The sequence below is a fragment of the Pleurodeles waltl genome, chromosome 6, assembly GCF_031143425.1.
Source record: "Pleurodeles waltl isolate 20211129_DDA chromosome 6, aPleWal1.hap1.20221129, whole genome shotgun sequence".
Classification (NCBI taxonomy): domain Eukaryota; kingdom Metazoa; phylum Chordata; class Amphibia; order Caudata; family Salamandridae; genus Pleurodeles; species Pleurodeles waltl.
The window spans coordinates 312,110,135-312,137,254 of NC_090445.1; the positions used below are offsets into that span (position 1 = coordinate 312,110,135).

Sequence of the window (27,120 nt, forward strand, 5' to 3'; positions counted from 1 at the left end):
GGATTTGTGTTTAGTGTGGTACTTGCTATTCGTGAGATTCAGTGTACTGATATTTTAGCCCTATAAAAAGATATTTATTTGCAAACAAGGGGAGTACATATTTTGCACCCAATATTGAGCAAGTTGCACTAGAGGAGTATGCTTTTAGCCTCTCAGGTCATCAATTGCACAACCAATTAGACAACCGATTTCCAGAAAGCGGGACTGGTGGTTATCAAGAAGTCTTGACATATGTCTCCATTACAATTATAATCTTTACAAATTTCTACTCATAACAAGTTAGCCAAGGCTGCTCAATCAGAATGTAGGACTCTCCATCCTAAACCTTTTAAGCAGGGTCAGTTGTACAATAATAGGCACCTAATTGTCAAAATGCAAGAGGCCCACTAAAGGATCCAAATGAAAACGACTGAATACCGAACAAACGTTAATACCTGCAGTGGAATTCAAACAAGTTGCTGTTTACATTAAAAGAGCGAGTCGTTCTAAATATACCACTAGTTATTTGAAAAAAATAATTATTGCCAGTTATTAAAAAGTCAGCCACAGAAGAAGAACATGCTCTGGCCCCAACAAGATCCGAGCACCATGTTAAAAAAAAAAAAGCTGAAGAGGGAACATACAACAGGGGTGCCAGTGATTCACAAAATAAAGACACCATTGCCCTACACCCCTAGATAAATAGCTATTATGAGGACCTTTAGTAATGTGAAGAGGGCCCTTACCCCTATGTTCAGGGATGTTCTAATGGTAGGGTATACATGATACTGCTGGGTGACAGTGACCGTTTCACCTAACCCTGATGAATTTGCCAAATTGTCCTGGTAATGAAACATGACAGATGTTACTTGCTCTGTGGTCTGAATATTTAACCTTGTTTTAACTGTGTGCCGAGGGCTTAAATACAAAAAGAAATCACCAACAGCCCTCTTATTAGTTTTCCTTGAGGGAGAGGTGAGCTCTTACCCATGGACCATATACATGTAGAAGCAAGAATATTTGTGGAGGAGCTATTTGAAATACGGTTTACCAAACCACTCTCCCACATACCTACCACAGTACATCTAGGGCGTGTAGGCTCTTTTCCTGTCTGCATAGGAAACTGAAGATAAACTGAGCCAAAGAAATCCAGCAAATTTCTGTTTTTTTAAATACAAGGGATTGATGCATGCAGCTCAGACTACAAAAATATGTTGAAAATTCCGAACGGAGAACATGGTTTAGAACTGTATGTCCGAGTATCCAATAAAGGCCAGAGCACAGGTTAAGTGGGAGTAGGTGTATTCTACAGATGTTAATCTGATAGAAAGCCACAGACAAACTGCCCAATAGCTAGTGCAAGAGCACTGGTGCTTAGAGAAACACCCAAACTCAGAGAAAGAGGAAGAACTTACTTTATAAGTTGTGCCACCACACATGTACTGTTCTGAAACATAAGCATTGAACAAATTAGCTTTAACTTTCAGTACCTGTGGAAAAGGGGGACAGCTCCTTCAAATAACAGGCATTTACAATGTAAATGGTCTCTTATTTGCTTGCGTTAGAGCTATTGGCACTGTAAATGCATAACTGGACTTTTCTCTGACAATTCTTTTGGCCCAGCAGAACTAAAGAGCTAGCAGGCCTACTGCAATATTATTTCAAACAAGGCCGTCAAAAAAAAACAACTACTCCCAGTTGCAAAACAAACTTTCCAGCCATAAGAGACACTGAATGGTGTGAGGGGTTATTTGGGGTTCCCACTAACCTAGTATGGGGACCCAGAGATCATCTAGACAGAAAGAGCACGCTGTGGTGAATGTTTTAAATATTGCCCCATTGTACTAGGCCCACCACAGGCTGAGTTAGCAGCAAAAATGTGCTGTACAAGGAATGCTCTGCAAAGCATTATGGGCAGAGTTTCCGAGTGCAGCAAATATTGTTTTATCTTGACTGTAATGCTCAGAACAGCCCCTAGATGACAGCACTATAAAAACAGCATTTGGAAAAACATGGCCATGTAGCTATCAAGTGTCAGCCCTTAGAGGGCATAACCAAATGAAAGGGAATGACAAAGTTATGAAGTGTAACCATATACTCATCCCCTAGAGAGTGTGTAGTGCCTTACACATTCAGGTCTACTGCAGTACTATTACAAACAAGTCCCTTAAAAAAATAAAAATAAACACTTCTCCCAGCTGTAAAACAAAAGTTCCAGCAATGAGAGCACATAAGACACACTGGTGGGAGGGGTTATCATTTTGGGGTCTCCACTACCCTAGTGTGGGTACCCAGAGATGACCTAGTCAGAAAGAGTGTGACATGCTTAACGGTTTGGTGGTGGGCCCTTTGTCGTAGGACCAGGACAGGCTCAGTTATGAGAAAAAATGTTTTGTAAAAGAAATGCCCCACAAAGCATTAAGGGGCAAGTTTGCCAAATGCAGTAAATATTGTAGTATCCACTCTCCTGTTGTGCCAGGACAGCTGCATTGAGGGTTTTTGTGTTTACTAAAGCATTTACCAATTACAAAAGATTTTTTAAAGCCATGGAGCGAGGAGGGGAGATGCAAAGGGCAAAATTTAAATAATTGCGATTAGCTAACAGTGTGAAGCCACAATATTTTTGATCAAGTTAGTGAGCGCAAAAGGAGAGAGACAAAAAAAATTAGTTCGCCCACACTGAAGTATCAGCAATTGTGCAATAATCCATGTAACAGGGTCAGTCTGCAAGGAGTAGCAAAGCATTGGCCAACATCAAGGAACTTTTTGAAAGGCAAGCCCAGGCACGAATGAAAGTGAAGGGCGTAAGGTGGGTGTGGTTAAAGCCCACGACAGATAAGTCGAAAAGCAGTGCTTGCACATTGCTGTGCTCAGCCTAACAATGTAAGCATTTAAAAAAATAAAAAAAATAAAAAAAAAAAAAAAAAAAAAGTACATCTTTGTGGTCAGCAGTATACACCTAGAGCAAGAGATGTCAGCTTCGTATTTTTTGTTTTGTAAAACACACGAAAGAAAAAAGTAATTCCCAAACTTACAGTGTAGATGTGTGGGGGTCTGCGAGTAACTAAAAAGTGTACCTTAATAGGGTTAACGTCCATGCAGCTAACCCTCCGAACCCCTCCCCACACCCCCACGTCTCTAAACTGAAGAGAGGGTACCCCCTGCATGGGCACTGTGGGTCTAGCCTGCCCCTTCCACCAAGCACACCCTCCCCCGAAAAGTGTAGCAGTAACACTCACCAAACTCATAGTGGCAGCGGCCTGAAGTGAGAGCCTAGCCAGACAGGAATCCCAGGCGGTCAGCCTGAACCCTACGCCACGATGCCTTAACACATATGCGTTTGCCACACATGCCTTCACCACAAATAAACCTTTACTGCGCATGCCTTTATAACTAATTATCTTGAGACTGGGCAGGGAGTCGCTGAGGTTTATGAGCAGGAGGCGACATGCCCTTGCGGAGGTAAAACCCTGGTGGCTGTCTGCTAGGTGATGGCACCACATCAGCTGCTGAAGGATCATTAAAGAGGGGACTGTAAAAGTCAGCCTACTTTGGTGCGAGTTTACTTAAAAGCATTCAGAGGAGACGCTCGAGTCATAGGTGTGTACTAGTGCCTCTGGCCTGCACACTCCGACGAACAGTCTGCCCTGGCCGCAGTTGCCTGCAGTCAGTGTTTCCAAGTCTGAAACCTAAAACCGGCACTTCAAACCTGCAGGTGGAGTTAGCTGGCACTTTGAGCGCCATGGCAGCCAATGAGCGCAGACCAAAAAAAAAAAAATAGTAGTTTGCCCACGCCAAAATCTATCAGCCATCATGCAGTTTTCCCTAAAACAGGGTCTGTGTCCAAGGCAGTAACTAAACCGCCCCAAGGTGGGACAAACGTAAAGCATTTACTCAGGACATCAAGGGATTTTTAAAGGGCAAGCCCAGGTACGAGTCCAAGTGATGATGTGAGATAGACGTGGTTAAAAGCCCACAGATTGATTACAACAGGTCAGAAAGCGAGTGAGTGCTCAACCTAACAAGCATTTGCAATACAAAAGGCTTCACGTTTGCTCGAGTTAGAGCTATTAGCGTTGTAAATTCCCAATGGGACTTTTATTGCCACTTAAATTTAAAATGAAAAGGGAAACAATTAACATAAGCCATCAGATTCAAAGCGCAATGGCTGCCATAAGCATGAGCGGCAAGCATGAAAGGCAAGCCCACAATGCTTACTATGGGTCAAAAACGTTTGCGCACTTGATCTAAAATCCCAAGTGCTCCTGAAAAGGGATCTCAGCATCAACCTCTTTTCCCCCCGGCAGACTTAAACATTTGAGAATGAATGGTTAGTCATTTCCCTCTTCCAATCAACAACGGATAAGCCTGAAGAGACAGGCTCATTCAATTTACTGAGCTCATTAGAAATCCTCGGACATTCAAACCAAAGTGAACTGGGGTCAGAAATAAAGAAACATGTACCATAATATAACTTCAAAAACGAAAGGTAACTAGCTTTACATTTTTTTTGCTTAGGCGGAATGTTAAAATTTACCACAGGATCTTTACTGTCGGGAAAGGGACTTAGGGGCACAAAAGGGAAAAAAGGGCAAAAAAGGGAGGAAACAGAGTTTGGAAGTGGGAGGTGGTTAATCCACTCAGGTTTCTGAGCTTAGTCCTAAACTCCTAAGAGTTAGAACCCCAGGGCCACCACAGTCATGTCTAGTGTCACCATAGGTAGGATCACCAGTTAGACACTTTCCAAACAGGGTGACTTGGCATGAGAAGGGGGAAACAAAAGTAAGCCATTGATCATTCACTTGACATTGGATAGTAAGATAGCCTTGACAGGTGCTACCTAAAAGATTTTCTTCAAGTTCGGGTTTGGCAGATAATCCAGATACTAACAATATACGGTCAGTAAAACTTCAAGTAGAGTCAGGTACCAGGTACCAAAACTACATCGATGAACTGTCAGTCTGAGGGAGGAGAAACAGATTTTATTGGAATTCAGTATAAAAAGGAAGACACCAGCTTTCTAGGAAATAATTTTCAGATTTGAGATGCAGACAGAAGCGGCCACCTTCCAACTGCGTGCTGTTTTCAAATTATTGGACTAAGATGCTGCTCTGAAGGCACCACAGAACCAATCAGTTCCACATGGAAGCGGAACAACATAGGATAAGATTGTACAGGATAGATCAGGATAATACAGTCTTGACAAACCTTTATAAGTCAGAGAAGAAGGAACTGAACCATTTCAGAAACGGCTGTTCATGCTCATTCTGCTGTTCAGGATGTAGGGATAAACCATGTGGTAAACAGCTTAAAAACAAATTCGAGACCTGTTTAATGAACATTCTTCCATGAGACACTATTTGCAGAGTCCATAAGCATAATTGCAGATCCTAGCTTCATTAAGTTCTCAAAACAGAGAAGTAAAGAATCTAGCATAAGAGGCTGACTATTACAACCGATAGGACAAAAGGGTAACATACATTTTATCCACACTGTGTTGGGAAGAGTAGGAAGGAGTCGTCCCAATTACACCTATATTCGCTTACCTTTATCTGTCTTCCCCTGAAAAGGGAATCGTCAAGTGCCATTGAGGTCCTCACAGATTCCTTATCTGAGAACTCTATGTAGGCAAACCTATAGCCAAACAGGGGGGTGAGGGGATATGGGAAAAAGAAAGCAAACAAGTAAAAGATCAGACACAAACTACTACTTTAGAGCCATTAACAATAATCTCAAGCAGCAGTAGTCTTCACCACATCGTATAGGTCTATGGTGCCGCAATATGTCTTTTTCCACCTTGTCAAAACAGTGCCCTTCACCCCCACACTACCTCTTGCATACAAACAGGAGCTCTTAAAAGCTCATTGCCTAATCATCACTCATAGGTCAGAACCATCAGCCCTAACCACCAGCCTTATTTCAAGGGACTGGAGAAACTCACCCTTTTGGATGGCCAGTAAATTTATCACAGAGAATAGTGACCCTGTTGACCGAGCCACAACCGTGGAAGTGAGCCTCTAGCTCCTCTGCTGTAGCGCCATAGTCAACCTGAGTGGGTGATAAATCAGAGTTATTAAACTTAAAAAAATAAAAAAAAATAAAAAAGGGGAGAGAGAAAGCTGAAAGGAGAAATTGAAGAGGACCACGGCAGAGGAGGGGAGAAACAGATATTTACAAGCTTTAGACTGTTGCAAAAAAATCATTTACAGCAGTTCAATTACAAAAAAAAGGTACTCAAACATTTTCTCTGGGGCCAAAAGTAAAGTCGGGGGAGTGCCAGAGGGCCACATCTATGCTGGTAGATGACAAGACAGGGTGAGATGGGGATTTATGAATTAGAATAATATCCTCCCTAATTTATACCCCGTCTGTAGTAGTGATCAAACTGTACTTTCCTACCAAAACAATCTTTATACAACATTTTGTTCTTTTAGCTACCTGTTGATTCCCTCCTTGCACTCAATAACCCTGCCTTGTTACACTCCTGTTAATAGCTCCATACTTCATTGCCCTTGCAGTCTGCCCAGGTAAGTTTTCATTTTGCTGGCAATACAAGCTGAACTAGATGTAAAAACAAATCTAATCCAACATGCACAAGAGGGAAAAAAACAAGAAAAAAAAAACAAGGAAAAAAGCAACTTTTTTCCCCCCGGATTATAGACTTTGTTTCTATATCCATTTCAGCTTGTGCTATGAGCAGGGCAGCCCTGCTCATAAAACAAGCTCAAATAACTATTGAAAACAGCAGAATTGCAAAATGATATTGCTTTGTTACTGCAAAAAGAAAACTCAAGCAGCTTTATTTCTCTGTTGAAGTTTACCAGGTTATCAAAGGATGCTGTGTGGACTGTGAGAAAAAGGTCTGTACATAAAGAGTACCACTAAATTACAGCATCCCCTCTTAAACCCGAGAACAAACAATCATTTCCATCTAATTAGAAAAATATTTACATCCAACCACTCTTGTCGTGCAATAGCATCCAAGCAAACTGCGCCACAGGGACTTCACTACCTGCCTCCAACCCCTAGCAAGACATAAAATGCTGAGGCAAGAAACCTAAGGCAACACAGACAATGTGTGGAATGCTCAATGCGTTCAGCCCAAATGAAGGATGTTCATTTAAGATCACTGAGTCCAAATCCCACACACCTTCAGGCGGTTTGTAATATTCTGCCGCTGAACTTGTGCCCATGACTTAACCACAGACCATTCCAATTTATCAAATTGTATGTTCCCCAGTACCAAAGTAAAAGCAGATCCAAACTAGAAAACCTGTCAAAGGTTTTTAGAACAACACTGGAAAGAGTGGCAACTATTGTGACAAAAAAGGGCTGTTCCAGAACTCCAAGCTAAACATCTACTTGATCATACATCACTGTTTCTGCATACTGTAGCAACGGAATCAGGCATTGTAGCACATAAATGGGTATGGGAGCAGAGAAGCTCCTACTGCAAAGGGTTTTGTCTTCTACCCAGAGTTGTGCAAAAGAGACATCTTTAATGGCTATTTCAGATACAATCTTCAAAGTGATGAAACACTTGCCACAAGCAAAGATGTAGTTAGCTTAACATTTTTAGGATAAATGTTTGAGTCCTCCGTTATGCAGAGGGAGCCTAGCAAAGCCTACACACCCAGGGCACACATGTCATAGTGGGCACAGGTCAAACAAAGTTACAACACCCACAATGCCTATTTGCTTTGAACCTCATGCCTCATAAGCAGTACCAAGAATGCAGAGTAACAGAAAAACTCAAAATCATAACCCACCTTCCCATGCACGTTTACTAGTCACACTAAAGCAAATAAAAGCACTTACATTGCCTACATAGATGGACCTAGCATCAGCCTCCATTTTCTCCTCAACAGACATGATGACAGGGCCAGCTGTAAGGCAAAATAGAACAGGTAAAATCAACTATTGAGGTGATGTGCAGACAGCCTACTTGCATAACTTCAAGTAGTTCAAAATACAGCCACCAGATTACATGCAACCAACCATACAGCTCCCCCTCATTACCCCTACTCAAATCATTACATGGTTCTTTTTCTAATCAGCAGCCAAATTTTAAAAGTTGCTGCATTACCCATAAAGCTCTCATGGGATCAGGCCCCCTCCTACCTCACCCAGAAGCTCACACCTTATTACCCAGTGAGACTTCTGAGATCTAGCGATAAAGTACTCCTCACGATTCCTCGTGCAAAGAAACCCAAAGCAAGAGGCAGAGCCTTCTTCTAACTGGCCCCAAGCCTATTGGAGCAAACTGCCATATGAAATTCAAACCTGTGCGGACTATTCCTCTTTCAGGAAAATGCACAAGACTACTCTGTACTAACATTGCCAACCCTCCTGCTGGCGTAGGAGCACCGAGATACCCCCCCGGGGGTGATGTGCACTACAATCAATGATAATAACATAACAATGGTGATTTCCACTCTTGTCGTATAAGCAAACCCCCACTCTTCCACCCAAAAAGTAAATGGGGTTCTACTATGCTGTGAACTACAAGACTTCCTTTAACAACCTTAATAGTGCAAATACTCACCATTCCCAGGAGGGGGACTCATGTTCATCTGTTTTTCCACCTCGTTCTGCAATTCTTTCAGCTTTTCTGCTTCCTCCTCCATTTCCCGCACACGTGCTTTTATGGCCTCAAGTTCCTGAGCAAAAAAGAGAGAGAAGATGGGGTGGGTGTCAAGAGAGAAGAGACCAAACGGGTTTTGAGTCTACTTTCAATGAAAAGCACAATACCTGTTGCTTTAAGAAAGCAAAATAATTGACTCCCAACTAATTCAGCCTACTCGCATGGCCATCACAACCTGTACTTTAGCATTTTAAAAAAATAAAATGGAAAAAACAAAAATGCTATAGGGATAATCCGCAACCTACAAACCACTACAGACTTATTCTGACATGGGGTTGGTAAAATATAGCCCTCACGCTTGGGCAACCCTACAACTACGCATAAATGGCTTTGGTCGACCACAGACTATTTCTCGATAAGTTGACCAGGCACCCCGATTTTCAGAGAGGTTAGACTTAACAGGGAGACAAAGTTTTCAGATGTGCCTACACTTATTAGAAACAGGAAAAAAAAAAAAAAGATAGTTTGTATATGTTGCATTTATTACCCAGCAGTGTATAAATATATGGATTTTCTCTGTGGATGAAAAACATTAAGGCATTCTGTGCATCTGGCTCATTGAGAAGTTGTAATCCTACTCCCTGGCATTTTGAATGTCCCTGCATTTAGTTTAAACACACAATGGCAAAGCCAGTGGACCTCACCTTTGACACTCCCAGACACTATACAGTGCATTATATATATATTTTTTTTATTCAAATAATGAAGCGATCAATTAATAACTTGTGGTTGTGGCATTCCACTGGCGCACGCATGGATAACCAAATGAGGCATGCATATGTTAATTTTTTATTTACTGATCAAAGAAGACTGACGCCACTTTGATTGGTAAATATAGTTATTAAGTGTGGGGGGAAAAAAATGCTGGTGAGGGGGAAAAGCGGCACATGTGGAAAAGCAATACAAGGAAAAGGGAGAAGCACAGAGAATACAGTGCATACATAAAACAAGCATTGACAAAGTCAATAGCATAAAGCTATGCAAAATCTCCTGCCTGTCTTCTTTTCCCCATGATGCATAGGAGCCTGCGCTGCTGAAACGAGTAAAGTTACTGTCACGCTTACTTACAATTTTTTTTTTAATTACATTAAAATTTTAAAAAATATGTTTGTTTCCCTACCTACCAGCGCTGACCTGAGGCGGTCTCGTGCTGTGGCAGATTTCCTGGCTCGAGACAGTAGTGGGGTACTGCCAACATCAAGTGCAGTATACAACGTTCAGATGCCATGCGCTTGGAGCGCACACTAAAATGTGTAGCAAAAGCAGTCTGGCTACAGAAATTACGAGGAGCGTGTACACCAGTGTACGGCCGCCGTCTTTTGGGATTGAGGCACAGTACTGAGACAAACATTACAGTGATCGGCACGCCTTAAAACTGCGATGTGGCCAGCAAGAGGCATTCTTCATTTTATACCATTTGCATACAGAGGTTTTTCAGTGATGGGCACACTCTTATTTAACGACAAATGCTTGTCCTTAGATTTCAGGCAGGCACATATATTTCAAATGTTTTGCAAGTTTTAATATTTTGCCCCCTTTTTTTAACTCTCAGCTAAAAACAATTTCTTGACATTTTGGTAACAGGAATGTGCACATATATTTGCCATTAGTTGAGTGTACTTCAGTTCTAGATCGCGATGGCATCTGGCAATGTGTGAAATTTATCGCACCCACAAGCATTTTTACCTGCCACTGGTGAGCCTATTCTTAAATGGAACGAGTAAATTTCCAATACTGAAGATAAAGAATTAATGTCAAATAAACAAAAGAGGGTGAAATAGTGAGTGAAAGGCGCTCCCTACTTTCAAAATAAACTACCCATATATAAATTACACACAGTGCCCAAAACTCAGGTTTCACCCCCAACCAGATAACACAAAAAGGTTATCAAACTATGCAAAACGTAATGGCACACGTGTAAGCTAACAGTAAAATATATCAATATATATGAAAATGTCAAATATACAAAGAAATTGATTATGTGTCCAAAATAATGTTTTTTTTTCTTTGAGCTCCAAAGATGTTTATTCACAATTTGGAATTCTACAGTCCAATCTAAATGTTCCATCCATAAATTTCACAAGAGATATAATCCTTTCTCCAAAGATATTTTCTGATCCAAAAGTTCTCAAATAATTCCACTTGAAATTCAGCAAAATCACATATAAAACTCCAAAACCAAAACCTTCAATTAACACTTGCTTGTCCGTCAACACGTTTCATCCGGGGAGTGCCCCTGGATTTCTTCAGGACCTCCTAAAATAATATTCTCATAATTAACATATCAGTATTCAACATATATATTATACTCTTAGTTTCGTTGCTAATATATTTATGTCATACAGTAGGAACCGTGCAAGTTATTCATCCAAAGCGCTTTGTGATATCCCATTGTGCAACAATCTTATTAATGTGAAAAGGAATAAGATCAATTAAAATGAAAAGAATTGAATTAAAACTAAAATTAAATATTGTACTTAAACTATGCCACGTGTAGAGCATGCTCATAAGATTAAGTAACCAACCACAACAGTGCTGTATATCTAAAGGAAAACCTCACATATCAAAACAGACCAAAACATGCATACCCCATGGAATATATAAAATGTAAAATATACCTTATATCAGATAACATATTTTCTTATCTAATACCTTAGAAACCCGTTCTTTGCTAATGACTTCAATATATCTATATGTATGACTGAAAGATAAATAAAAAATACGTTAACATCTAATATGCCTCATGTTCTTCCACAAATACACAATATAATAATGTTAATCTTGTGTAATGCTCACCACTTTAAGTAAAGTATCCGTATGTACTGTATATTATGTTAGTACTTGAATATCCCCGATAACGTCTCCTATAAAACATACCATGAGAAACCCAAAATGAAATACTTTTCAACATCGTATTATCTCACTATGCTAATAGCCTGAGACTAAATGACATCTTTTACCTATGTAAAGTTTGAATTCTTACGGCGAGTACACCAGCTCCACTATCCAAACCGGAATTCCTCCAATAGCGTCTTATTTAAAACCCGCGGTCATATAGTAGAAATAGAAAACGGACTAAGGAAATGTCCACGTCCGTGTAAAGAGATAGAAAACAGACTAAACCTTCTGATGTGATCGTCTTTTCTCCAATAGCTGCATGTGTGTATATCTGCTATCTTACCGAGTATAGAGCAACAAATTAGATTATCAAATTATGAACAGACTGAAAAATATAAGCATTGAGAATTAATGTCACAATATAGTTGCCTTCATAATAATTAAATAAAACCGCTTCAACACTAATTTAACCACACCTTTCTATTTTGTCAACCCCTATTTTACTTTCCATATGAGGTCTCAACTACAATTACAGCTTCCCATAATCTCTCTTTATATTTAATTCATTATATCTTTATATTTATTTTACTTGTCACCAAGAAAATATTCCATCTCATAATCCGTATTTAAGTCTTGCTCCACTGCTCCTAATCTAATAATCCATACCGATTCTCTTCTCCATAAGGTCAGTTCCCTATTACCACCTCCTGGATTTCGTTCACAGTAATCAAAACCAAAAAAATGTAAATTCTTTATGAATTCCTTGTGATTCACATACTTTCATATGAGAGGCTATGGGATATTGTTCATCTTCCTGCCTAATCGCTCTCCAATGTTCAGAAATTCTCACTTTAAGAGTGCGTATCGTACTTCCACATAAATCCACTCACATTTGCAAATGAGCATATACACCACAAAATTCGTATTGCAATCAATACGTGATTTTATATCCACTTTATGCCCACTCCTATCATAAAAATCTTTTTTAGTTTGCCATGCCCATTTGCACATTAGCCACACCTATAGAAGCCCAGATTACGCGCACTAAACCAATCTGGTTTATTTGTATCAGACAAATAACTAGGGCAGAAAATGCTATTGAGGGTATTACCTCTTCTAAATGAAACCTCTGGTTTACCACCAATAAATCTCTTCAATATCTCATCCTGAGTAAGTATTGACCAATGTTTCTTCATAATTCTCAACAGTCTCTGAGAAATCTCCGTATAATCTAAAATAATCCTTAGCTTCTGAGTAGTATTTCTTTTTCTTTCATTACCCCTCCGTGTAATTGACAACAACGCCTGTGGGCAAAAAATCTTTGAAACCTTATCTTGAGATTTACGTCTAACTGTCTCCGAGTAGCCTCTAACTGCAAATCTATGTCCCATATCCTCAATGACCTTACGAAAATCACAATCTGTTACAATTTCTTCTTGCTCTAACCATTTCTCCTAACGGTAAGGCCTCTATCTAATGCTTCGGATGCGCACTCGTTGCATGCAATAAAATATTACAAGAGGTTGGCTTTCGATAAAGTCTGTTTTCTATTCTGTTATTCTCTACAAACAGTTCCACATCTAAAAATTCTATACAGGTTTCACTATATTTGTGTGTGAATTTGATATTCACATCATTCTCATTAAGATGGTGACAAAAGCTATCTAATCTAGTCACATCCCCTGTCCATAACATGAAACAGTAGTCAATGTATCGCCCCCAATATAAAATATACGGGTGCCATCTCACTGCTCCCGGGCCCCACACCCAATTGTCTTCAAACCACCCCATAAACAGATTGGCATATGAGGGTGAAAATCTGGAACCCATTGGCACACCCTGTTTTTGTTTATACCAGTCCTTTTTAAACAAAAAGTAATTATCATTGAGTATGAGATCAATCATACTCAATATCATTTGCGTGTGTTCCAACAGACTCGCTGATCTCCTATTTAAGATATGTTCTATTGCTTTCATTCCACACTCATGTTGTATACTAGTATACAATGCTACCACGTCCAGAGTTACCATAATCATACCCGGTTCCCAGTGGATATCTGATAACAGACTCAATATATGCTTAATATCTTTGATATGTGAAGGTAAATTACACACAAATGGTTGCAGAAATATATCAACAAATTCCGAAAGCTTCTCCGTGGGGCCCCCCATACCCGAGACTATAGGTCTCCCTGGTGGAAAATTTGACTGTTTATGTATCTTTGGCAACGTATAAAGACATGGAAATTTAGGGCAATACACCTGAAGGTAAAGATATTCACCCTCATCCAATAAATTCCTATCCCTCCAACTTTTTAACAATCTATTTATTTTCCCTGTCAATGTTGATATCAGATTATATGAAAGTTTTTCCATAGCAATAGATATCACTCAATTGTGTGTAAATTTCTTGTTCATAATCAGTACGGTTCATAACTACTATATTCCCACCCTTATCCGCTCTCTTAATGATTAGATCCTCATCAGATTTCAAAGTCTTCAGTGCAACGTCTTCCTCTTGCTTCAAATTGGGTTTCCTCAAATATTTTTTCTTCATCTCCTCTTTGTCCAAATCACACCATACTAATTTTAAAAAAGTCTCAATATTATTATCCATTATAGATTTTGGCATCCAGGTGGATTTAAATCTCGTAAAACCGTAGATGTTGTTATTGGGTGCTCCTCATAATCTATGATCGTCATCAATACTACAGTATCGTGAATATCTTGAATAGATAATTTGCTATGTGTCCATTTCACTTGTGGGGCTCTATCTATATCTGTTATTCGTGAGTCAAAATACTTCTTCAATTTTAACTTTCTAATGAATTTTTATAAATCTATCTTAGATTTACATACATTCCCTACAGATGAAGGACAGAATCCCAATCCTTTATTCAGAAATAGTAGCATATCAGAAGATAATTGCTTGTCGGACAAATTAACATTATTTTCAATATCAGTGTGTACATTCATGTCTTTTTGTCCCGTGATCTCGTCTTCATGCCCAAATAGGTATCGCCTTTTCCCACCTCTTTTTCCTCTTCGTGTCTTCCTACCCAATTTCTTTTTTGATTTAGCTCCCAATTGCCCTGTTTTATTCTTTTCAGTCCCTGTAAAAAAAAAAAAAAAAAAACACCCCGTGTGTCAGATCCAGTGTACAATTCAGTAGCTTCCGTATCACTAATATTCGTCGCCAGGCTACTCCTAGATGTTGATGTAGAGTCTACAGAGTTACTGAGTATACAGAGTAGCTGTGGATACTGTTTTCTTTATCAGATGATCATATTTACGTGAAAAAGTAAATACTCTACCGTTCAAATAGTCTAATTCGTCTCTCTTTAGTTTTCTAGCTTTTCTATGCTTGATCTCATCCTGAAATTTCGCGATTACATCATTCAAAATAGCATAATTTTTATCAGTTGCTTCTTTTAAATTCAAGTCATTAATCTCTTTCTCTAATATGTCTATATCTGATTGTAATTTCACCACCTTTCTTTCAGCATTTTCTATTAAGATGTCCATGAGTTTCATTGAATTAGATTTAAGTTCATCCTCCCATCTTACTAATAAATCTGCATTCAAGTCATATGTGGGAAAGATGTGTGATCGTAAACCTCTAGGTATCCTATCCAATTTCTTATATTGTTTCAATGTGATTGCATCCCACCATGATGGGAATTAAATGTCAGATAAAGGAGAAAAAAAATAATAATAATAATTTTGGGCCTCATTACGAGTTCAGCGAACTGGATAACCCGTCGCCGAAATGCAGACGAGGAGGCTGGAGCAAGGAGAGTAGCAGTAGTATTGTCGCCAGCTCGTAATCGAGCCGGCTGCAATTCTTGCCGCCACAGGGTACACCAGCACCCTTGCAATGCTCACTGTCTGCACAGAGCAGAAAAGGTGCAGGGGCCCATTACAACCAGGTTGTAATGAGCAGGGCGGCACTGCATGCAGCACAGCTCTGGCTGATTCCAACCTCTGCCACCCTGTCGGGATCACCAATCTAGGCAGAGGTGGAGGGACCCTGGCGGTCTGACTGCCAGGGTTGTAATGTAGCGGTTGAATCACCACAGCAGTGGCGGTCCTGACGACCACCACCACGAGTCTGGCAGTCTTGTGACTGCCAGACTCTTAATCGGGCCCTTTGTTACATTGTTTTTGGACCTGGTGGGGTAAAAGAAACCCAATCTGCATGGACAGAGTGATGTATATAATAAAGATGCATTCGAAAATGTAGACTTTTACGTCAATCCTATAATATGTGTATTGGTAGATGGATTCAAATTTTTTCATAGGAAGCGGGTAAAAGATGAGCCTGTAGAAGTCTATGAACCTGCACTAAAAATATTTAGCGCTATCTTGTACATTTTCAGTTACACAATGAATGTACAACCCATACTGCAAATCCTAGCATCCAGGACAAGCTATGGACAATGGGAGAAGCAACAATCCAGGAAGTGGTTGAAATAGTATAAAACATTTTTTTTTTTTAAGAGTAAAAAAAAAAAGCAAAGTTGACTGGTACATGTACTAAAGTGGTTATTCCTGAAAGAAGGGATACAACTGTGGATAATAATTATTAAGGTATTGTAGCAAGGGTTACACACTAAGAAAGTGACTAAGGATGTACAAAAAGCAGGATATATATTTATTTATTTTTTTAGACGAGAAAGAGGTTCCTGAACAAAATACATCTGGTCAATGACAGAAAAAAAAGCCCAGCGAAAAAAATCAAAGTGTTCTGTATATGGTTTAGTGGGGCATTTTGTTAGGGTGTGTAGAAGGGGAGCAACAAAAAAAAAAAAAATACATTAGACAAGGTTGTGAGCCTCCTTACACAGGAGTCTACCACAAAATCAGAAGGATGTGTGGATGAAGATGTATTAAATATAAGTGGACAACAAAAGAAACCTAAAATGTCAAATCTCAGTAGGTGGCATAAAAGTTACAGTAGCTTCAGGCTTATACTACATTGAATGAAAAGGTGCGACAGGAGAAATTTATTTCAACTTTGGGTAGTGTTTTGGAACCTACAAATATATGTCCAAAATCTTTCATGGCAGGAAGTGGTTGGCGTGAGTTATTCTTCAAATTTACAAGCAAGAGGCAAACTGTAAGCTTTATGTCACTGTTGCTGGACCTTCTGTTTAGGTTAGTGAAGTCAAGGAGAACTTGGAGTTGTTACATTCAAATAATTCGGACCCTATTTTGATGGTACAACCAAGTGGTATGTTCGAACAAGAGACTGAATGAATATCATGAAGTTTTTTTCTGGAGCAATTGGGTGGCAACATAAAATCATTCCTAAACGAAACACTGTACCGTGTGTACATAAAGTGAGGAACATACCCTCAGCCTTGAGAGTGGAAGTGAAGGCTGAACTGGACAAATTATGTGCAGCAGGAGTTAGAGAGTGTGGAAGCATCAAATGAGTTTTGCCGTTAGTCATTGCCAGAAAGGCTAATGGAAAGCTTAGATTGTGTGTCAATGAGACATGAATAGGACTATTACTGTAGATAAATTGCCTCTGCACTCACAAGCAAGACCTTGCACGGCGCTCTGTGCGTGGATTTCTTCCTCTTAGGCTGCCAGCTTCTCATTTCAGGGTCCCAGGAACTGGATGGGCACCACAGGGAATAGTAGGAGTCTCTCCAGAGGCTCCAGGTGCTGGAAGAGAGAAGTCGTTGCTGTCCCTGAGACTTCAAATAGGAGGCAAGTTCTAGATCAAGCCCTTGGAGATTTCTTCTCAAGATGGAAGGCACACCAACTCCAGTATTTGCCCTCTTACTCTGGCAGAAGCAGCAACTGCAGGATAGCTCCACAGAGCACAGTCACAGGCAGGGCAGCTCTTCTTCCTCAGCTCTTCTCCAGGCAGAGGTTCCTCTTGTGTCCAGAGGTGTTTATCAAGTCTGTGGTTTTGGGTTCCCTTCTTATGCCCAATTCCACCTTTGAAGAAGGCCTACTTCAAAGTAAAGTCTCTTGAATGTGAAATCCTGCCTTGCCCAGGCTAGGCCCCAGACACTCAACAGGGGGTTGAAGACTGCATTGTGTGAGGGCAGGCACAGCCCTTTCAGGTGTGAGTGACCACTCCTCCCCTCACTCCTAGCACAGATGGCTCATCAGGAAATGCAGACTACACCCCAGCTCCCTTTGGGTATCTGTCTAGTGTGAGGTGCAAGCAGCCCAACTGTCAAACTGACCCAGACAGGGAATCTACAAACAGGCAGAGTCACAGAAATGGCATAAGCAAGAAAATGCTCACTTTCTAAAAGTGGTATTTTCAAACACAAAATCTTAAAATCAACTTTAAAAATACATCTTTTAGTAAATTGTGAGCTCAGAGACACAAAACTCCACATGTCCATCCGCTCCCAAGGGGAATCTACACTTTAATCATATTTAAGGGTAGCCCCCATGGTAACTTATGAGAGGGACAGGCCTTGCAACAGTGAAAAACGAATTTAGCAACATTTCACTGTCAGGACATATAAAACATTACTATTTGTCCTACCTTAACAACACATTGCACCCTGGCCTTGGGGCTACCCACGGCCTACCTTAGGGGTGTCTAACATGTAAGAAAAAGGAAGGTTTAGGCCTGGCAAGTAGGTACACTTGCCAAGTCGAATTTAGTTAAAACTGCACACACAGGCACTGCAAAGGCAGGTCTGAGACATGATTACAGAACTACTCATGTGGGTGGCACAACCAGTGCTGCAAGCCCACTAGTAGCATTTGATTTGTAGGCCCTGGCACCTCTAGTGCACTTTACTAGGGACTTACTAGTAAATCAAATATGTCAATCATGGAAAAGCCAATCAACAACACAATTTACACAGAGAGCATATGCACTTTAGCACTGGTTAGCAGTGGTAAAGTGCTCAGAGTTCAAAAGCCAACAGCAACAGGTCAGAACAAACATTTGCAATGCAATGGGTCTCGCATTTGCTCGAGTTAAAGCTATTGGTGTTGTAAACTCCTAACCAGACTTTCTTGCCGCATAAATTGAAAATAAAAAGTAAAACAGTTTCACGTAAGTGAGACGATTCAAAGCGCCACGCCATGAGAGTGAAGGAGAAACACAAAACGAAAAATGCGTTTGCTCGCAGTCAAAGGTATGGGCAAAAGTGCAGTTAGCCATGTAACAGGGTCCATGTCCGAGGCGTAACGAAACCACCCCATGGAGGGACAAATGTAAAGCATTTACCAATTTTAACAAATGACTTTTGAAGGGCAAGCCCACGAACGAGCGATAGTGATGTGTGAGGTGGGTGTGGCTAAAACACCTAATAGATAACAGCACATTGGAAAAGCAGCGCTTGCGCGCTCCTATGCTCAAACTAGAAAGGCCTCAGCGTTGAAATAATATTGGTATTTTTATGAGGTATACTATTTTTTATGTCTGTTTAAAGCCACAAAAATCATGCTGCATGCATCAGTAACACTGCATGCATGATGGGGTATAAGATACAGAACAGGAGATATTGCTAAATAAAATAAAAACACAGGTGCTATGCGTTGCAGTTTATGCTACATAAGTAAAATACGTCTACCAAACTGAACTGTGTGTATTAGCAGTGACCTCCTTCCTTAGAGATTATCAGATATGTGTGCCTGTGCTACAACTTAGCTAGAGAACAGAGGCTGTCAAATTGCCCAATATAGCGCAATGAAAACACTTTTTCTTTTGTAAGTGCCAAGTCACTAGAAGCAGGCTTGAGCATTAGTTTTTATAACAACTGAGTCCCTGATCAAATTTAAAATAACTACAACAAGCAAAATTGTGGAATTTACTCGGCTTCTTTCCTGCGTAGGCTGCTTTTCTTGTGCCATAAATCTTTCCTTTTGGTTAACGACTGCCTTTATCCATGCTCCAGCAAGCACTGTGTGGAGGGATAACTAGATACCATTGGCGGGGGATAACTGGATGCCGTTAGACATGGTGAAAAAAGTATGTAGTGTACAGAACGAAACGTTGCGCCAAGGGACCTGTCACAATGACGGGGTTTACATCAGCCAGGTGTGCTTGCCGCTTTAACTAAATCGATAGACACATACGCCGACGGCAATGGCGGGAAACTTATCAAATAAAGACAGGCTTCCACATTTCACAAACTCAATGAAGCCAGCCACCCGGGGAGTTTGAAATTACTTTCCTACTTAGATGTCATATTAATCACACTGTCACCCAAAGATTTTTTAAAAAGTGACAATAAACTACTGCAGCTTAGATTAGAGCCCACAATCCAGAACTGTAAACTCCCAACCGGATTATTCTTGCATTAAAAGAAAAAGAAAAGAAAAAACAGCGCGATCGTACTGCTACAGTTCACACGTAATAATACCCATCAGCAAAAATGCAATTATGAACGTAACCGGCAAAAGTGAAATTAACTGTGTAACAAGGTCAATGGTATGCAAAGCGCTCAACTTCTGCCCAGCGAGATCGCGCTGCGAAAATAGATAAAAAGTAGTCCACAAACCCAGCGAGCCTCGCATGTTTTCTGTACTTGGCTCACCGCACTCGAGGAGGGCTAACCACCGGAAAAGGCATGACTTATGCATGCCTTCCACTAAGCAAAAGAAGCGGATTCTAACAGGCAAGCCAACTTGCCAATGAAAGACACTCATGACGTCAACGGGGCTCCAAGCCCTTTTCTAATACCTAAAGCGTCTCGCTAGCGATATGCATGCGACGCAGGCTCAAACCTAAAAAATAGGAGTCAGGAGGCAAAAAGATTGGGGATGACCCTACATAAGCAAAAAAGTCCAACACTGGCATTTAAGATGGCACCATATGCTACTACAGGAAGTAGTCCTTTAGAACTGATGAGGGGTAGAACAGCATTTTGAAAAGACAAAGTTGGTTGGATGCCAAAACTAAAAGGGTAGCATGGCATCCAGAGGTTATAAAATGCAGGATCAATAAAGAAAAATCTATTTACAAAACAATATTATGATGCCAAACATGGATGCAAAGCAACAAGTTTGCATGTGGGAGATACAATAAGAGTGAAAAAAAAACTGGAGTCCTAAGAAGTGGGCAGAACAGATTTTCCAAACCCTAAAGGATCAAAGTAGTATTTTGTAATGCAGCTTTACTAAGCAACAGGAAAGTTCGACACCTTCCATTTACACATGCTTTATTCAATCAATCGATCAAAGCGAATATACAATAATAGTAAAAATAAAGATAAAACCAATATAGTAATAATAATACAAAGATAACATTTTAAAACATGGATTCCTAAAAGTATAGTCCATTTAAAATCTCAGTACACATACAATTTTAAACCCCCCCCCGCAGTTCTTATAAGACTAAAAGAGTGAAAAGCGGGGCTCTGAATTAAGTCCTTACGTCCTTACAGTGGAATTACGTATTCGCCATGCTACTAATAAATATTTACTAACAGCAGTTATCAAAACCGTAGAATGGTGGCTTTTTAGAATCCTCAAAGCAGAGGCACAGTCTCTTATCCCCATTTTGCGGCAAATGTGACGAATCCACTTAGACCTGGGAAGGGAGTAAGCAGGGCAAAAAAACATAAAATGTTCAACCGTTTCCGATTTTGCACCGCAAACTGGGCATGTACTTGTATCTGTTTTTGTACCCCATCTACACATCAATGACTTCAACGGCAATGACCCGAAACGGAATCTGGCATATAAGCTTTTACCGAGAATGTCAGGAATATTGTCTAAGTATGGTTCAAATTGTGGGTACCACTTAAAATCTGTGAAACGGTTTGTTAAGGTGCCATAAGTTATATAGGTAATATAATTGTTACATACATAAGACCAATATGTACGTTTCAGCACAGTGGAGTGAGCCTTTTCTAGTTTAAGGGGTTCCTCCCAAAAGTGGCTAAGGCCACGTTTGTTGAACCAACTGGATACATGTTTAACCCAAGGAATAGAGGTTGAGTTGGAGCACATTAGCAGCTCATGGAGTGAGGTCTTGTAGACGTCTAATTCAGGATTAGTCCATAGTCGTATCCAGTATAATAAAGGTCTTAAAATAATTAGATCGGCTATGCGTCTCAGGCCCAGGTCTAAGAACAGTGGTATCAATGGAATACTAGGAAGACAGGCACAGAGAGACCTTGCGAACCCGTTCTCACTGGTAGTGAGCTTGTTGCAGTCAGAAAAACCCCAGACCTCTGCTCTATACGCGGCGGCACCCTGTGCTCTGGCAATGTAGATCTTAATTGCCGGGGAGACAGTTTTTGCTGTCGTACTCCTATAGAAACGCAGGATTGGTGCTGCACCATGCTGCAGGCGACCCACACTTTTATTGATCTGTTCTGCCCAGTTCAGATTATCAGAAAGCCTTACACCCAAATAATCAATGGAAGAAACCTTATCCAGGAGGTTCCCTTCTAAATGGACAGTACATTTCTTCCGTGCTCCTGAGCGGAACGCCATTAACTTGGTCTTTTTATGATTCAGCTCTAGGCCGTAATCTCGACAAAAGGAGTTGAATCTATTAATAAGAGTTTGAAGGCCCATAGGAGATTTAGAAATAAGAAGAGTCGTCAGCAAAAAGAAGGATTGGAATTTTTTGGGCGCATAGGGTGGGGGAATCATTGTGGCACGTCATTAAAACCTGTACAACCTCATTGATAAAAATAGAGAATAAAAATGGTGCCAACACACAACCCTGGCGTACACCCCTATTTATGGGGATTTTGTCTGTTAGTTCGCCTAGATTCCCCCATCTCACCTGCGCATATGTGCCCTCATGCAACCACTTCAAAAGTTGGATTAAATTGGCTGGAGTCCCTATTTTTTGTAGCACCTCCCACAATGTTTCCCCTCGGGACTAGATCAAATGCTGATCTCAGATCAATAAAAGCGATATATAATGGTTGTTTGGCCAGGGCTGTATATTTCCAGTACAGAATGGTCAGTCTAAAGACCTGGTCTACTGTACTGGTCATTGGGCGAAATCCAGCTTGGGGGGGGGGGGGGGGGGGGAATGTTCTGATCTTTGGCCCAATGGGTTAATCTACCTAGGAGTTGTTTGGCAAATATTTTTTGGGATGTTATCAATTAAACTGATTGGTCTATAATTTGTCGGGAGGTTTACGTTACCCTTTTTATGAATGGGGATAATTTCTGCACCCTTCCATGTCATGGGAATCTGCCCCCCTTCCGCAATTTTATTGGAGAGTGTATTAATGTACCAAGTCCAGACTATTGGTTCTGACGAATAAAGATACCCGGAATTTTGTCTGGACCTTTCCCAAGTTTTAAAGAACTAATAGCATTGGCTGTTTCTTTAATAGTAAAGCAGATGTGGCTCTTAGAATCCTGTGAGCCCCCTACAAGGGGAGCTGGTCCATGATGCTCATCAAAAGTAGAGATAAAGTCTTGGCCTGCTTCCCCTATAACTAAAATTTTGGGTGTCTCAATTTTTTTTATATAAGCCCGAAAAATGCTCGACCCATTTTTCTGGCTGTATATGGCTTCTCACACCAATCCTGCCCTCTTTCTCTCGCTTACCTAACAACTCCCAAAACTATTTATTATTGTTGGATTGGGTAGCGTCCAACAATTCCTGCCAGGTTGTGTCTTCCCAGGTTTTTTTTGCTCGGGTTATGGATTCTTTGTAAATACGTCTGGCTAATAGTATTTCCCCATGGGTTCCTTCCATGAGGGCACTTTTTACTCCTTTTTTGGCCGTGTGGCAGGACTCGCCAAACCATGAGCTATGAGTAGCTCCTTGGTGTCTTGCCCCAACCTTCCTATAAAATATACGTTGTAATCTTATGATCATATTTTCATGTATGGATAAGAAGGGGTTGTCGTTGGAATCATAGTCATTGTATGGAGCAAAACTGTCTATGAAAGCCTGATAAATCTCACGTAGCAGATAAGGGTTTGATTGCACCTTTGGCCACCTGACCTTCGTAGATGTGATATTCATGGTAGGAATTGGAACCAAGGTAGTTAGTTTGTTCAAGGTCCTACCAAAGACATCACCTGACATAGAAAGTAGCAAAGGATAATGGTCGCTTTCGGTTCTAGCATCCACCTTCATATCATTCAGAAAAGGCCACAGTCTCACATCTACTAGAAAATAATCTATTACGCTTGTAATTGAACCACGTTTGAAGGTGGGTGCAGTATCCAGGTCAGAGAGCATGCGACCATTACATGCCCTGAGACCATGTTTCAAACAAAGAGATGCCAATTGGATAGCTACATGAGAATTAACACAGTTATTATCACTAGTTAGCTGTGCAATCCCCCATGTTTGATCTTCATCCTCTGTGAGACCGGTTAGTATCACAAAGGGTTCAAAGGTGCAATTTACATCCCCGGCTATTATTAGGTGGGAGGTTGATTGTAATGTGTCTAAAAAAAAAAAAAAAATTAAAAAAATAAAGAAGCTGTTTTAAAACTTGGGACTCAACCCCTCGCGAAACCGAACGAGCATAAACATTGACAAAAATTATGGTAAGATTCTGTTGGAACGTAATTTGTAGCCCCATTCGACAACTTAGTTCCGTATGTAACATAGAAGGTTCGAAGTGGTGAGGAAAAAAGAAGCAATTTATTGGTTGACAGGTGAGGAGGTATTTTCCACTCGCAGAGGAGATGCTCAGATCACCAAACGATGGGCTGAACAGCAGCAAAATCTGGAAAGATTCTGAACAAAACAGGGGGCAGTCAACTCAGAACATGTCAAAGAATAATGGTACCTATGAAAGAACAGGAATGTTCGGTAGAACGTTGAAAAAAAACAACTAAATTAAATGATTATATATTTGTGATTTTATATATATATATACACACACACACACACACACACACACATTCTGCAAAGCATTAATGTTATGAATGTTAAAATTCAGTGGAGTTTAAGTGATCTCTATTACAAATATATTTAGGAGATATTGTAAGTGCATTCATTCACTATATTTGGAAATTATTGAATAATATTTTTTATTAAAAAGAGGGAAGATGTGTAGTGAAGTTCGTTAGAACTGGAATGTGAGCTATGTAATGGGTTAAGCATTGGAAGGGGCGGTTAGACTGGGAAGGGACACGCTGGAGTGTGTAAGTGTCTGCAGTACGCGTGAACCAGGATTTTGCCAATTAAAAAAATAAAAAAATAAAGTATCTATGAATTCTGAAAAGACTTAACACGTCTATAATGGTTTAGAACATTAATATTTTAGGATCTGAGCAAAACGACTGAAAATGAGCTGCCGGGCATCACGTTGGTATCTAGCAAAACTGGATGCAATTCAAAAGGACGAAAGATGTAAGTTTTCCCAGCTCCCTGGGCGGCGTAGGACTTCATAAAAGGGGTAAAATATGGGTATGTATGGACGCTGGTTGACTCAGCCGTACCCAGAGGATTAAGCCAAATTGTATGGTTACTGTATGAATCTCAATTGATCACGGTTACTAATCCCACCTTCAGCCAACTTTCGTTTGCTTTTCAAGTTCTGTTTTGAAAGAAGGGGCCATTAACATCTTTGTATGGACCGTTGTCTATCAGACAATATATACATAAAAATATTTAAAACGAAAAATCAATTTCATCCACTGACTTTACACGGTAATTAATAAATAACAGGCTGCGCGTTTATTACATCACGTGGCCAAGTAACGTCTACACATTTTTACAGGAATGCCATAAAATGCTTTATAAAAATACCCAGACCTACCTGCAGTGAGACAATGCGTGTGAGAGAGAACGGGTATGGAGCCAGATTCGTTCTAGTTAGGCAATCTAGACATACTCGGAGTACGCACTTTTTTTTAACGGGATAAATCAAAGTAGAACTGGGAGCTCGAAAGGAAAATTAACCAAAAACGAGGAATTTAGAGCATGTTTTGCTCTGAAATTAATTAGTAGACTGTTGTCAGGCTGTTCGTCATTTATAGGCCTTCTTCTAAGCATTAAAACGGCACGCGTGACCAAAGCCTATAGGACTAAAGGGGCTCAGGATTGAATGTTATTTACTTCCGCTTTATCTTCCCATTGTTTTTAACCCCCCCCCCCCCCCCCCCCCCAAAAAAAAAGTGAGTAATGTCACACGGCAAATGGGATATATTATAGGATAGATAAAGTACGTTTGGGGCATATGTTAGAATGGATTAAGTACGCTTAGGACCATACTCCAACCCTTAAAATGGACTAAACATGTTTAGAGCCTTACCCGATCCCCTTCGTACACTGAACATACAGCACTTATTTGAAACAAATGTGTCGATGGAATGTATATTCTGAAAGGTTGTATTTTAGTGGAATGTATATTCTGATAGATTGTATTTTAGTTATCAAATGCGCCAAAGGTATAACATGCCGGCGGTGGTGCAACGCTGGACAGAAAGGTAAACTCTGCAACAAGAAATGGATGGTAAGAGTTCGCAATACCCTTTCCATTTCTAAAGCGTGCCCCCTTTTAAGATGCAATTCCTCATGGAATTCTCGATATTCCTAGCCCCCTCCTACTCTCCCAGGCCTCACCGGGTCCTCGATTGTCGGCCCACCCAGCTCTCCCGGCTCCTCTTCCTCCAGTTCCTCTTCCTCCAACTCTTCAAGGCCAGGGGTGTTGGGTGCGGGGACACTTCGGCCACCCCTCCGATGCACCCCCCGATGCTCATCGTCCTCCATGTGTTCTGAACCCTCCTCCAGCAACAGCGACTCGTCGGCCGACCCAGACCCGTGCAGCCCGTTTCCGAATTCCGAACCCGCCGCCATCATTCACCCTAACGCACACCAAGGAACCAGGAGGGAGAAAGGCAGTATGTCGGGCACAGCCAATGACACCGCGTCAACGACTGACGATCAACCAATGAAACGCGACTTGAAACAAGCAACCAATAAATTTGAGATGACGTCAAGTACTAATCCAGCGCAAGAGAAGGCCTCTCAAGTAACGGATAAAACGTGAGTATGAGGGAGGAGTATCCAATGGGACGCGATGTGACAAAGCCTAATAGAATTAAACCAGCACTAGTCTCAGTGAATGGACAAAGAGGCGCATAAAAACAACACCAGTAAAAAGGCTGGTTATTGTGACGGGCTTAGTGTGCGACCTGACGAAAGTTAACCTATTGATTGCTAAGACCCACCTTCTTTTACTTGGGGCGAATAAAGCCCTTTTTTTCTTCTTTTTATATTTTATTGATATTAGGGTACCTCGCGGTTATACTTTAATAATATATTTTCCACAAAGGGTCTTTAATGCTATTATTACAACATCAGACACGAGACTCGCTGATTTTAAATGAAACATTGTTTTAATTTAGCTCTCTTCTGCTGGATTTTTACCCCGGAAACACATGACTAATTGTGGTCAAGAAATGGCAGTGGGTGAGAAGGGGATTGAGTAAAATAATATATAGTTTTGGGACAAGAAGGTTTGATTTATGGGCCAGATGTAGGAAGCATTTTGCATGGTGCAAACTGCGAAAATCGCAGTTTGCGCCATGCAAAATGCTCATCGCGATGCTCATTCACATTTTGCGAGGGGTGTCCCCTTCCTATTTGCGACTTGCATCGCAATGCTAAATTGCTTTGTGACCGTGAACGCGGTCGCAAAGCAATTCGCAGTTACCACCAGTGTCACACTGGTGGTAACCCATTCGCAAAAGGGAAGGGGTCCCCATTGGACCCCTTCCCCTTTGTG

The 27,120-nt window shown here is 40.7% G+C and overlaps 1 protein-coding gene across 1 annotated transcript in view; it reads right to left on the reverse strand.

Annotated features, from left to right (window-relative positions):
* The window catches only part of PABPN1 (poly(A) binding protein nuclear 1), a 28,073-nt gene extending 1,820 nt beyond the window's left edge, over positions 1-26,253 (reverse strand). Inside the window, exons 1-5 of the mRNA XM_069238112.1 lie at positions 25,956-26,253; positions 8,525-8,639; positions 7,798-7,865; positions 5,921-6,027; positions 5,526-5,613 (exon numbers count right to left, since the gene is read on the reverse strand). Coding sequence (XP_069094213.1) covers positions 5,526-5,613; positions 5,921-6,027; positions 7,798-7,865; positions 8,525-8,639; positions 25,956-26,192 — 615 coding nt within the window. The 5' untranslated portion in view covers positions 26,193-26,253. The remainder of the gene's footprint in view (positions 1-5,525; positions 5,614-5,920; positions 6,028-7,797; positions 7,866-8,524; positions 8,640-25,955) is intronic.
* Positions 26,254-27,120: the final 867 nt, after the last annotated feature.